The 14,110-nt window shown below is 47.5% G+C and overlaps 1 protein-coding gene across 2 annotated transcripts in view; it reads left to right on the top strand.

Moving 5' to 3' along the window:
* Positions 1-14,110, top strand: part of LMF1 (lipase maturation factor 1) — a 204,128-nt gene that overhangs the window by 167,405 nt on the left and 22,613 nt on the right. For both annotated transcript variants that reach the window (XM_075058539.1, XM_075058540.1), the window contains 2 exons: positions 8,434-8,611; positions 11,679-11,832. In XM_075058539.1, the coding sequence (XP_074914640.1) occupies positions 8,434-8,611; positions 11,679-11,832 (332 nt within the window). The remainder of the gene's footprint in view (positions 1-8,433; positions 8,612-11,678; positions 11,833-14,110) is intronic.

Raw genomic sequence — 14,110 nt, 5'->3', positions numbered from 1 at the left:
TGCCTGTTCAGAGAGCGCTGGTATTTTCTTTTTAAAGATCCATCCCAGGCACAGATGGCACAGAGGCTGTGGGTGATGAAGTGTCCCCAACACAGCCGGTAGCGCTCGTGCTTTCAATTCCAGTGGCACCAGTATGCCACCATCTGCCTTTCACCCAGCCCGGCTGCTGGGTGCCCAGAGGAAAACCAGAAAGAGAGCCAAGCCGGCAGAGGAGCGAGGAGCGATGCTGGGGGACTGGGCAAACAGATTGAGGTAGGCGATGGCAAATCTCCCTTTCCCTTGGTGTCATCCGTACCGGGATTTGTCCCCCTCTGCTCAAAGGCATGGCCTGGTTGGGTCATTTCCAAACTCCTACTTCTTGCCACCGCTTTCCCTGGTAGCTCCGGAGAGCACGGCACATGTGTTCTTGGGTGCTGACCTGGGCTCCTCCTCACATCTGCTCCTTCATAAGGATCCATTAAATCCATCTTAAAAGTCTGATCTCCTCTTTCCTTGGTGACATGCAAAGTCTGTTGAGGAGCGTTCTTAAGTTCTGGTCATCCAGCAGCAGGTCCATCAGGAGGAGGGGGTCTTTGCTGTCCCAGTCAGCAGAGCTGATCACTTGTGGCTCTGGGGATCTGCAGTGAGAAGATCCGTGTGGGACCCTGGTACTGCAGTTTTGGCAGTGCACAGATGAGCTGGGCTTTTCTTTTCTCCAGCTTTCACTAGCACAGAGTGAGTAAGCGGTTGTTGTATTTTGTGTGCAAGGAAGGAGGTTTACTTTTGGTTTTTCTACATCCTATTTTTTTTAGTTGATAAATTTGGTCTGTGTTTTATCTTGAAATGATTAGTGCCTTTTTTGTAACAGTCATCACTAAAAAGTCACATCTCATGTGGCTGTTGGTATAATTAATACCAGTAACAAGCAGGATGACCTCAGCCACAAGCAGGGGAGAGCTGCAGAGTACTTAGCTAAGTTAGATCTTTTCAAATCATCTGAGCCTAAGGAAATCTATCCTAGGGCTGTTAAAGAGCTGGTTGTTGAAATCCTGTCAGCGTTACTGATTATCTTTGAGAATTCGTAGAACATAGGTGAAGTAATGAAAGAATGGAGAAGAGCTAATAAAGTACCTGTCCTCTAAAGAGAGAAAAAAGGAAGAGCCAGGACATTGCAGAGTCATTACTGGAAAACTACTGGGAAAAAATGATGAAAGAGGCCATTTCTAAATACCTCCAAAAGACAAGGGGGATGACTACAGCCATCGTGGTTTTGCCAAGTGCAGACCATGTAAATGCAGTCTTCTTTCCTTCATTGACAAAACAAGGCACATGAATAGAGGATAAACAATATATGCTTTTACTGAGGCTTTTGAAACTGTTTCACATAAAATATCATAAACAACCCAAGAAAATGGGGTCTTAAGTAGGAAATACTGTCTGGCGGACAAAACACGTTGGAAAGTCTGTTCAGCAGTTATCAATGGCTCGCTGTCAGAGGGAAGGATTTATCAAGGGGGCTTCCCCAGGGTCTATCTAGGGATTTCAGGGGTTTCATTAACTATGTCTAATATTAGTAGACCATGCTCAGGTAGAGGGTATTGGAGCAGATGATAAGTATTCAGAATAATTTTGGCAATGCAATTGAGTCGGTAGGGCTGCGCTGTTGCAGAAAGAGCAAACGTCCTACTGGAATATATAAGTTCTTCGTGCTGCGAGTATATAAATCCTTCCTGCTCTCTGTCGCTGGTAAGTCTAGAGCTAAAAGCTGTGGCTCAGTTTTGGGCATTCCCTTCAGGAAAGATATGTCCCAGCTGGAGAAAATCCAGAGGACGGTGAGAATAAGCAGAGATGTAGAGACTGGATTCACAAGGCACAGTTGAACCGACTGGGATCATTTAATCCAAAGGAGAACATTACTGGGAGGGAAGAGTCAGTGGACAAAGGACATTTTTCACCTATATGAAAGGCTATTGCAGATAGAAGAGAACAGTCTTTGATGGCTGTGAGCAGAGAAGGAGTCATGGAATTAAGAATGGTATTGGGAATGGTATTAGGAATAATTTAAAGATAGTGGAACAGGTAGCCCAGGAAGGCCAGGAACCTGGCTCCATCACCCAACAAGGCTTCTGGGAAGAGTTTAGACAAACACACAAAGGTGCACATAGAGACAACTCTACCCTGGGGCAGCAGGAAAGACTGGACGGCTTCTTGAGGTCTCTTCCAGCCCTCTGCTCCTACGTTTTTCTCTTTAAATAAATTATAGTTCTTCCGGGCACCCCAAATCTGGCTCTTCTGTGCCAATGGCTCGATATCAGAAAGCTCGAGCGCTGCGTGGTGACCACGTCCCCGTGCTCGGATGGAGCCTGCAAGCTCCAGCCAGCCCTCGACCGCGTTTAAGAGTTTACAGCCCGTTGTTGTTCCTTCTGGACAAATATAGTCTGCTACACAGCATATGAGCTTCTCCTACCTACTGTATGTTTATAACAATCTGTGATTGAAAAAAATAAAAACCAGCCAAACAAAGAAGTCTAACCTGTAAAAAAGTTATGGGTGTAGGTGCCCATTTTCTGACAGAGGGGTTTGGTAACAGTGCAGGGGACAGAAATGTAAGGAATAATTGTTTTTGGGCCTAGAACCAGGAAAACTACTTTTCCAAATTAATCCAGTGAGAGCCATGAATCCACAGTATTTCATATCACACTTCATAAAACTCCAGTCATAATCCATAAAACTGACATTATTAGATTAAAAACCTCAGTTCCTCCTATAAGGAGCTCGCTCATTAGACATGCTGTAGTTTTATAACCTTAAAGTTCCTACCCAATTACCATGATTAATACTGTGCTTTAATAAAAAATTTTTAAAAATCACCACAGGGGTTGATACCATCTGTTTGTTATAATTGTGCATTTAAATATTGTCCAGCAAGAGAAAGACACTCAGTAAACACAAATTGAGACCAAGGGAGGGAGGGCACAGCCCATCCACCGCAGCAGAGCTCCAGAGGGTGGAGAGAGGAAGATACGGTTGGGTTGCGATTGTGGTCCGAGCACCGAAAGGCCAAGCCTGGCGTGCTGTAAAGGCCAAAATTACCGAGAGATGCACGCAACGAGCTCTCCTCCTTCCTGCAGCCGACGGGGAAGGAGCAGTGATGCTCTCCGTGCTCTGCCACGCCGGCACCGCCGGCTCCTGGAGGGGTTTGGTGTCCTCTCCTCCAAACGTGGGTGCGGAGAAGGTCCAGCACCCGCGCACCTGCTTTGCACGTGGGTGAAACAAGACCTTGGGAAGTTTGGTGGCTTGCCCCAAATCACCAGCAGCAGCGTCGGGCCCCAGCTTCAGTTCCCAGGGCAGGAGGTGAGTGCACGGTGATGACGGTGGTGTCCCTGCCCATGGCGGGAGGGTTGGACCTAGATGATCTTTAAGGTCCCTTCCAACCCAAACCGTTCTAGGATTCTATGATCTCTGCCCTCACCGCCCTTAGAAATTCATGTTAAATTAAATTTCCCACCAGCTACCGACGCGACTCCGCTTTGCCAGAGCAGGACACGCAGGCTTAGGAGTTTTCACGCAGAAAAGGAAGACTTTAGGTAAATGTGCGCTGCCTGCCAAGGCAAATACTAGTTTGAATCGCAAAGGATCCGCCAACCCCGGGGGATGCTGCACTCGCAGGATCAGTGCTGCAGGAGACACCGGTTGCTCAGCTGACAAAGCTTCACCCATAATGCTGGCCGGACACGTCAATCAAATAACATACACCTCGTGCAAAAACGGCCACAAAACCCTTTGCTAGGACAGCCACCCCTCGGCACGTTTGAAAAATCATCTGTTTTCCTGTTAATCGACTTTGAAGCGGGAATTCCTTTGAGGTTTATTTTTGCAAAGCTGAGGGGCTCACGGTGCTCAGCCCCCCTCAGGCAGGGTATAACATTAACCCGTGTTTGAATCCGCTGCCGGTACCCGGGCAGCAGTCGCGGCCGCTGGCGCGAGCGTCGAGACTCGGTCAGAATAACTGAAGTTAAAAATGTGTCAGGTTCGTGATTCCACCCACAGACCAGAAAACGCCAAACTTGTATTATTTTTGAATCCCCTGATTTTTAAGGGCTGGTGGAAATAAGATATCTTGCTTCTGACTTCCAAGCAATAAAGAGAGGTGAATCACTACTAAAAAAAAAAACTCCCATGGACCACCCAGTCGCTCCGTACAAAGCTGTAAAACGAGCCTCGGCAGAAGTGGCAAAGTGCAGAACTATTTTCTTAATATTACTGCAATTGCACGAGGCAAATCACATCAGAAAAGGATCAGAGTCTCCTAACAAAGTAGCTAAGTGAGAAGTGTGTTAATGAGTACAGGCTGATTAATATGCATTCAACTAAATCACATTTGGGTCAAAGGGGGAGCACCAAACCTCAAGTGTAATATGTTATGTTCAAGAACCTAACATGTGTATGTAATTCAGATTTAAATACTTTTTCCCCTCATAATTCTGGATAATTATCCAACTCAGGATAAATAAGTAATTATTTTTTTAACTAAATAATAGTTAGGACTTTTGTTACTTACTGTAATTGGTCAGATCTCTTTATTTTTTTAAGATTATGTGACTGTTACTGAAGAGTCCTGCTGGGGTTTTGAAAATTGTAACTTGCAAATCACCATGTTTAAAAAAATGGTGCCAATCATATAAAATATGAAATGACGTGTTTTTAACATTTATTTGTTGTTGTTTTTAATGACAAAACATACATCTTTTTAACAGAACACTGGCTGAAAGTCCTCAGACCGAAATTGTGCATGTGTTATTGGTGTTTGCGTTGTGGAATAGTATTTTGGGAGACCACCTCTTATTTTCGAGCGGGAGAGTAAGCACCACAGTGAGCCTGTTTCAGGGAAGGAGAGGGCACGCTGGGTGGGGGCACTCCGGGATAAACCGTGGGGAAACTCCAGGGACCAGTGTTTGGGCACGCAGGTATTTTGGGGGGGACTTGTAATTAAGACATTGGATTTGTAATTGGGAGATTCAGGTCCTATTTCAGGTTCTGCTGCAAGACTCCTTATGTGATCCTGAGTGAGGTTCTTTAAGGTGATATCCCCAGAGAGCGTTGCTGAAATAAGAATTAGGTGCCAAAATTCTTCCGCTCTCTGCCTGTAACACAGCTGTAATACATCCTAATTTTGATCTAACTTTGTCCGGTATGTTTAGATTTAGGTTTTTTTCAGGACAGGAACTGTCCTCTTCCCATCTGTTTTGGCAAGTCCAAGCTAAATGGGTCCACGTTGCAATTGGAACCTCCTCATGTTACGTGAGTATAACAAAATCCTAATAACAACCCCCCGGGTAATGCCCAAAAGCCCTTGAAAACAAATTAAGCGTGCTGCTTGTGAAGTAAGGTTGTGGGCTCATTTCTTTGCACCCACCTGTACGGTTGGCCCTGCCGTGGAGACCTTGCTCTTGAGCAAGAGGTCAGGGACCTCTGAGTGAGGTCAAGAGACACCTCTCTAAAAGCCAAGGGCAGCATGAAGAAATATGTAAAAAAATATATTGCAGCTTTCTCAGACATCCCAGGATTTAGGTAAAGACTTGCTGTTGTGTGGTCTGTCTTGTGCTGTAGAAGTTTTACCACAATAGTGGCTACGTGATGCGTTACACCGTGGGGTTGATATCTGCCAGTACCTGTCTGAGCTTTTATCGTCCTGGCCAAGGAGGAGAACCTGCAAGGTCCAGCAAGTTTTCCTCTTTGCTCGGGATGTAGCTTTTTGGTGTTCATCGTGGGGTTTTTGCGTATGTTGGAGAAGGCAGACCCAAAGGTGTGCTTTGCTGTGGGAGTGGGAAGTTTGTGGTGGTCTCCAGCTCCCGAGGAGTTTTCTTCCATTTGACTTGAGTTCCTTCTTCAAGGCAGCCAGGTTTCCTCCCGAGACCCGCTGTCCTGGGGTGCAGCATGGGCTGGAGGAGCAGCGGAGAACTTCAGCTCTGCCTCTTGGGTCTGTGGGCAGCCCTTCAGCTTCTGCATCTCCTCAGGGCTTCCGAAAGCTTCGTTGCTTCTTTGCTGAGAGGAGGAGACCGGCGGCAGGGCTGAGGTTAATTTGGCAGGAGCGTGGTCCACGCTGCAGCTCCTCTGCCTGTGGCGGGATGTTGGGGGTGTTTGTGGGTTCGCGCGTTTGGTCTTGCACTGTCTTGAAAGTCTTCCTTGACCACATGTGCTAAAATTGTGAGTAAACAGTTCACGGGAGGATAAAGTTCAGCTGTGTGAATGGAGAAGTGTTCTTTAAATAAAATAATAGTGGTGCCAATCAAGGTTACAGCTTTCAGCCCAGCTGGAAGGTGGGGAAGTTCTCATTAGCTGGTCTGAAGGCTGGAAAATAAATGACTTCGTTACATCAGGGCATTATTTTTCAACATGTAATACATTAAGTCAGCTTTATAACCTTCATTTTTTATGGATAAGATGGTGAGACTACTTTCTTTTCTTTCCTTTTTTCCACTTCTTTTGTTTTAACGTGTCTGAGGAACAGCTAGTTAATTAGGGCTAAATCCTAAGTAATGTGACTAATGGGACAAGAATCCAAATCGGCCTCAAAACTCAAATAGTCCCGAACAGACATCAGCTGCTTTTTTCTTCTTGTCTTTGTGTGCATGGATTCCCATATATTGTTTTATGCCAACACGCTAAGTCGCTCCTGACGCGTTCCTTTGTGACCGTTGCGATGGCTGGACAGCCCCGGGGAAACCCAGATGTGTCTTCACGGCCACCGCCCTGGGGTTGACTTCATTTGACGCGTCCTTTTGCTGGCACTGGAGCGAGTTCGCAGCGTCCGTTCTGCATCTGCTGCAAGTCTCGGCGTCAGCAAGGTTGAGCTGGCAGCGATCCCTTCTCGGATGAAACATGGAGCAATTAAATGCTTCAGACGCTTTTGGTTAAAAATCACATTGCGTATGAGAGCAAAGCAATAGATTTTTGAGTCTGACAGTTCTCAGCATCCATGGTGGTGTCAGTGCAGCTCGGGCTCCTGCCTTCCAAAGGTTAACGGGCAGATGGGATGAAATTGGGCTGTGTGACACGCGGGATGACGCACCACGGGTTAGGAGCAGAGACGTCTGTGTGATGCTGGGAACTGCGTATTTGGAAATTGCTTATGTGTAGGGGTTGTGTCCACAGGTTGGCAAGCACTAGCGTGACACCCCGGTGGCAAAGGTAAATGTGGCGTTAAAACACAGCGGGAGGGGTAAGTCTGGTTGAGCGTGAGAAATGTTAGCATCGCTGTACGAGTTCATGGTGGGACCCATCTGATATCCTCTGTACGGTCCTTGTCAGCACCCAGAAAGATTGATTGAACCTCGCTCGGGTTGAGGGCATGGCTGCTGGGATAAGCAGGCAGGGAATTCCTCGGGGAGAGGAGGCCAGAGCAGTTTGGCATGCTTTAAAGTGTAAAAGCGGAGAAGGGATGTAACTGTACAAAGAAAATGGGGATCTGTGGACAGGTAAAACACTGGCTTAGAAAAAAATGAGTAAGTATAGATTGGGCTTGAATAAATTTAGGCTAGAAAAACAGGAGTTAAAAACAATGCTTGTGAGAAGCAGAAATTGCTCTGTGCAGTCGGGTTTATATGAAGCTCTAATGAAAGGCTCTGGCGGGGGATTTGCATTTACTTTGAGCAGGGGTTTACCTGCACCTTCCCCCGGCTGACATGTGAACATGGCAAGGAAGCGCCATCTTACAGCTGCAAAATGAAGCCACGTGCTGTGAAGATGTGATTCATGATGAAGGCTAAATGGGCAGTGCCCAAAGACGACCGCCTGATGCTCAGTAGGGCTTGCTGGGGAATGGCAAGAAGGTTCCTCATGGTTTTCAAGTCATTGTAAGAGTACGACAAAAAATAACGCGTGCCTACAAAAAGCCTTTCCCAATGTGTACAGATATTTATGGAGACTCCTCCAAAGGCTCACAGATTTTTCCACTTTCTCTGCCTTACACATGCAAGACATTCTCCTAAACGGCCAATAAAAGCTAAAATTAAAAAAAAAAAAAGCCTCTTAAAAACTGCACACTTCTATATTTAATGCTGCTCTTTAATTAGAAGTTCCAATATTTCCTCCTGAAGGGTTTCAGGAACGTTGCTGTCACAGATACATCGGCATAAGCAGGAAGCAGACGATTCCCCTGGGGCCAAACCGCTGCGCCGTCACCGGGAGCACTATGGAAATCGAGTCACACTATACCCTGGCTGATCTTTCTCCTGCTGAAAGCAAGGGCAGAGCTCGCATTGCAAGCCAGTGGGGTACATTTGGGCTGTAGCCTGGGCAGGGAGGGAAAGGTTTGCCATCACTGTTGCAATCGTGGAAAATCAGCAAAGTACATGCTAGAGTGCTAAAATCTATCCGGCGTTTCCTTCCCCATGCTTTTCTGTTGTCATTTAAGCAGATGCAACACCTTCTGCTGCTTTCTCTCCCGTTTAGGTGCTTCTGATCATAAGTGGAAACCTGAGTTTCCTCAACTGGCTAACCATCGTGCCCAGCATCGCCTGCTTCGACGACGGCAGCCTGGGGTTCCTCTTCAGCTCCAGGCGAGGAGGGGTGAAGGAGCGGGTGGCAGAGATGCAGCTCAAAGAGGCGGCCGGCGAGCGGCTTCCCCTGGGTGAGTTATTCCCAGAGGGAGAAAAACTGGCACAGGAGGTGTGTTTGGTGTGCTCATCTCGAAAGCTGTCGTCTCCTCCTGGAGCAACCCTGGGTGGGCAGGGAGATGACTCTGCCCCTGCGTGGTCTCCTCTGGGGGTTGGAGGGTGCCTGGACCTGGTGCTGCGGATGGGGAGCGTGAAGGCGGTGGCTGGTTCATGAGGGTCTGCGGGGGCATTGCTGCTAAAGGGCACGTCCTCCGCGCAGCGCCGGTGTCCACAGCAAGTCTGAGACCTCTGCTCCCGAGAGTCAGTCCTTCCCCTTCTCACCCCAGTGAGCGTCAGACTCCAAGCCAAAAGAAGCAACGTGGAGTTGCACGATTTATCCTGTGATATTTTTTTTTTTTTACCTTTTTTTTTTTTTTTTTCATTTTGACTATTTAAAGTCAAGAACGAAAGACCCAGTGGGTTGAGGTGAGGATTTTGTGGTAGAAGTTGGGTGCAGAAGCAGCTCTCACGTTTGCTCTCCTCTCTCCCCCGTGGCACGCTGGCCCCGTGACCCATCTGCCCTCCTGCCCTTTGCATCCATGGGTGCTAGCGCTGCACGAGCACCCTGCTTCCCTGGTTAAGTAACTGGACGTGAGGTTGGTCTTCTAGAAAGAACCGTTGTGGGTCCAACAACTCTTTTGCTAACTGGGAAAGAGACGTGGCTGCTGGGAAGGTGGCCGTTCCCCATTCAATGTCCTGCTTGGAGAAGGCAAGAGGAGCAGCTGCTCGTGGGCACTGCCACGGCCGGGAGCGAGGTCCTCGAAGCAGGGAGGAGGTGAATTCATGTTCGTAGCCTGGATATGGAAAAGCAAATACAAGAGGGTTTGTAACTGAACAAAAGGGATCAATGTGGCTGATGTTTCCTTCTGAAGGGAGTTTTCAAGCAGCCCTGTTCCAGAAGATCGCCTGCACAAGCAACACTGGGATATTTTTCATGGGGCTGCATAACAGATGTAGAGTTGTGTTTGTAGCATTTTTATAAACCGCGTATAAGCAACAAATTGCCTATAATATCAACAACAATCACAGATGCTCATTTTTAAATATACTAAACATCTGTCAGAAGAATGAAAAATGTCAACAAGATACAGCATCTGTCTGGAGTCCTTTCTCATCTACTAAGAAACACAGCTTATTAACCAGAAGCATTAGTTTCAGCAAGGCTAAGGCAGTTTCATTAAACTTTCTGTGTTTCCTATCTTATATATTTTGCTGGAAGAAATCTTCAACAGCTTTTCCCCTCCGGTAGCTTTGCTTTAGAGGCTTTGAGAGCCTAGAGCTTTCCTACTAACTGTGTTATTGCATCCAGCCCCAAACAACACTCAAGTTGTACCTTCCTTTCTGGAGGAGAAACCAAAGGGCACCTCTTTGCTATGGCACTCGGCGAGTCACCGTGAGGGGGAGGTAGATCCTTTTTTGAAGAGCTTGCTCCTTTTCTGTGATGTTCTCCAGAAAACCTTACTGAGCCAGGGTGCCCAAGCAAGGAGAACCATCCCTACATACCACTGCTCTGGAGGGTAGATGTGTCCCTGTTCTGGGCTTTTAAAAAGGGGTAATCTGTAAGTAAACGGTAGGGTATCGGTAATATTCTGGGTGAATTTGGATTTCTGTATATTTTTTCTGCTAACAAAGCAGAGGTTGTTGAGCTGGTGCTGACGAGCTGTGTGGCAAGAGGCTTAGAGGAGCTCTCACCCCTGGGTCACCAGAGCAGAAGACAGGAGGGTACCCAGCCATGCCCCGCTCGTGACCTGATTTTACAAGGCTCTGGCCACATCCTTGAAGTGTGTGTGTTTAATTCCTGCTGAGACCTCGAATTCCCACTGCTAGCGCTCAGCTCCTGCCTGCTCGATCCAGATCCCACTGGCTCGTGTCCCATGCTCCTTCCCCAAGTTTTGCTCCATCCTTGCCATGTAGATTTTTTTTTTCCTTGTATTAAGCCTTTTTTCTCAGTAGCTGTGACCCCCAAGGGTATGATGACCATCGCCACCTGCTGCAGGACAAGCAGTCTGTGCGTGACTATCGTCATAAACTATGACCAGAGGAGCCACTGATGCTGCCCGTACGGTGCAGAGCTCTGTGTCTGTACCTGCTCTTTCATTACAGGCTGGGAAGTTCAGCCCATCTAAAAGATAAAAAAATGCCCAGCAGACTCCTACGGCTCTCACAGCAGCACGGGGGGGGTGAAGGGAGGCATCTCAGTGAGCTCTTTCCCAAATCAAATGATTCTCCAGAAATGTTCTCAGACTAAACAATTATTAATAGCTTCTGAGAGAGGTTCAAATAAACATCCCTCTCCTGCAGAGATAAGGGGAAAGCTACATGCAATTGCTTTGAATCTGATCCTTTGGCTGTTAATGTTAAATAAATTTAAAACGTCCATAAGGGTAGGAACCCTCAGAGGTCATGTCTGCTTATTTGTCTGATTGCAGTAGGTGTCTCCTTAGACTGAAACCCAGCACAGTGCTGCCCCTGCAAACCGAATACCAAAGCCCTGGTGAAGCAACACACGTCTCGTACATAAATGATAAGCAATAGAGATTTTGCAAAAGGAAAACGAGGTTTGAATGGAGCTAGTGAGCGAGGGGGAGGAAAATGCAAGAAATAAGTTGGTGGTGAGAGCCTGGGGCAGTGGGGAGGAGGCAGCCCCGGGCAGGAGCGGGGCCACGGGGAGCTGGAGGCACTCCACGCACGGCTTACAAACCGGGAGGGCAATTTTGAGCAAGGTGCAAGTGCCAGCTGTGTTTTTTCCCCTGTATTAAAGCAATGATTAATCTTACATTTTAGACATTTTTCTTTTTAGCCCTTTCTCAGACTATTTAGAGAAAGGCAGATCTCTGGAGCGATAGCGTATGGCCCTTGGCAAGGTCGGGGTGATAACGGCGAAGCATTTTGTCAGCCCCAGCCCCAGAGCTGAGAGCAGCTGTGGGCACCCAGGCAGGGTCCCCGTCACTGCTGGGGGGGTGGGCAGGGGAGCTGGGGGAGCAGAGCCCATCACCGGCGGTGAAATCACCTTCTTCTGGTCTGCTTTTGTGTCCCGAACAGGCTGCTATGTCCGCAAAGTGGTGAACATCTCCTTTGGCCTCCTGATTGCTTATCTCAGCATCCCGGTTGTCCTAAACCTGCTCAACTCCAGACAAGTGATGAACACCTCCTTCAACCCGCTCAGAATAGTGAACACCTACGGAGCTTTCGGGAGGTACATGTATTTTAACGTCGCGTCGTATGGCTCTGCTCCTTTCTCCAGCATAGTCTGACAGCCAGTCTGTGTATCTTGAACCTAAAGAGAAATCCTTCCAGTAGCCAGTAGATTTGGAGTATCTGTTTATGAGAGAGAAGGAGAAAAGGAGCAGGTTTCTTTCCCACTGAATTACAATTTATTTTCCTTGAGCTACTTTTAGTTAGCTCAGTATATTGATGTAGCAAATGTAATAGCAGGATGAAAATATCCGTAAGAGAGTTCATCCAGTGGATAGTCTTCACCATCACCAGCCCGCTTTATTTATGGTGAACTTCTCTTCCCCTCCGCGCATTTGCTCTCCCTTATGTAAATATTCACATAAGCTATTGGGTAGCAGATTTTAGGCCAACAAAAGGAAGTGCTTTTTCCAACGAGTGACTTGGGGAATTCATTGCTACAGGAAACTGTGGAGACGAAAGTATAAATGGCCTCAAAAAAGAACAAGGCAGATTGAGAGGACAGGCCCAGCAGCAGTCTGGCTGCTGCCTTCAGCTCAGGAAATCCCGCTTACGGCTGCAAGGTGGGACTGGACAAGGGAAGCATCTCCAGCTGCGATTGCAAACAGGCTGGTTTTTAAACATCGGAGTCTGGGGTTTCTGGGGACAGGTCACCAGGCTTCGGTCAGCCGCAGTTGGGCTCACCGTAACCGTTCTTGTGTGCCGTCCCTCCCAGCCTCTTCCTGACCAGGACAGCTGAGAAAATGCTGAAAAGCAGGGCTTCATCAGAACAGCTTGCCCCAGGGGCAACAACAGGGCCAGTCTTCTCTGCTGGGACCTCTGGCTTTGCCACCTCCTTGCTGTGGTGGCCACGGGGTGTTCCCCAGAGGTCCGAGCCGAGTGGTGGGATGGGCGGCTCTTGGGTTAGTGGGCTCTGGACGAGGTCCCCCAGGAGAAGCCAATGGTAATTACATAGGTTTTAGAAAAGGCGAAGCAAGTTGGCTGTTGAGAGGGCTGGCTGAGCCGATGGTGAAGGGGAGGAGCACGTCTCACGGTGAGCACTGGAGATGCAGAGGACACCTGGAGCACTCAAAATAATATGATGTTTTCCCCAATTTTTCAAATAGCAGAAATTTCTGTGGAAAGAAAAAAAGTTAGAAAAACACTTGGTTAAAAATATCAATGCTAGTTGTGGAAGATTCTCGGGTTTTTTTGAGAGAGAGGGAGAAATAACCCTGAACCTCTTTGAAGGCTGGAGTGGTGAAGCTACGGGAGATTGTTTTCTTTGGGTTGTTGTTCTTTTTCTTCTTCAGTCTATGGTTTCTGTTTCAACAGTTACCAGAACCTAAAGAGCATGTGATGAAATGCTGCTGTAATATGTTTGTAATTCCAGCCTATGTAAACCAATAAAAAGAGGATTGCAGCTTATAATGAATATACGATTATGTGAAACTTGACATATTTTGAATCACACAGTAGGAACATACTTTTATTAGTAATTTGGTGTCCCTGATTTACAGTGTGTTTCTAACCATTGGGCAGCTGGCCACGGCTCATAACTCAGCCCAGCGTATAATATGGAACTTGGCTGGAGAATCCAGAAATCTATTAAATGTAGGTAACAATTATAAGCGGAGACGTACAGCATTCCTTGGGTTGTAAGCATCTATCACTGGAAGCCATCAGGGGAGAAGGTGGAGGCTGTGTGTTTCCAAACTTTCAGTTTCTTGGGTTGGAGGAGGAAGGACCAAAGTAGTAAAAAATTAAAAGGGTGTTGGGAGCTGGACAACTTTGATAGGCAGAGTTACGCAGTTACGTGTTCGTTATGGAAAACAGCCCTCCAGTGTAGGCGAGCGTCACTGACAGGTCATTGAGAATTTGATGATGGTGTTTTCACATGGGCTTTCTGTGGCCTCGGGAGTTTGCCGTCCCCGCTGCTCTGCCACCTTGCTGTGCAGAGAGAGTCCTGCCAACAGCGAAGGCTGCCATGACCTGCCATAAGGCTGGGGTGCTTTTGAACGAAGTTTCTGTAGATCGAATGGGTATGGGGGGCTTTTTTCTTTTACATTTTCTGCTTTTCTTGGCTTGGTTTGCATTGGCTCACACATTACCTCCTCCTCTTGCTCAGTACTAGCTCCATGAGACCTGTCTTCCAGCCGGGACGGTGAAATGTTTGGGTGCGTAGAGACAACTCTTAATAGTGCCCCAAGAGTCAGCTCCTGGGGGATGCTCCGTATGGAGCCAACCACCTCCCCAAGGCCCAAGCGGCTGTAGCCAGTTAACCCGGGCTCATTGCGAGC

Source organism: Buteo buteo, chromosome 27 (assembly GCF_964188355.1).
Source record: "Buteo buteo chromosome 27, bButBut1.hap1.1, whole genome shotgun sequence".
NCBI lineage: Eukaryota > Metazoa > Chordata > Aves > Accipitriformes > Accipitridae > Buteo > Buteo buteo.
The sequence above is the reverse complement of the archived record's forward strand: the minus strand, read 5'-3'. Positions and strand labels throughout refer to the sequence as shown.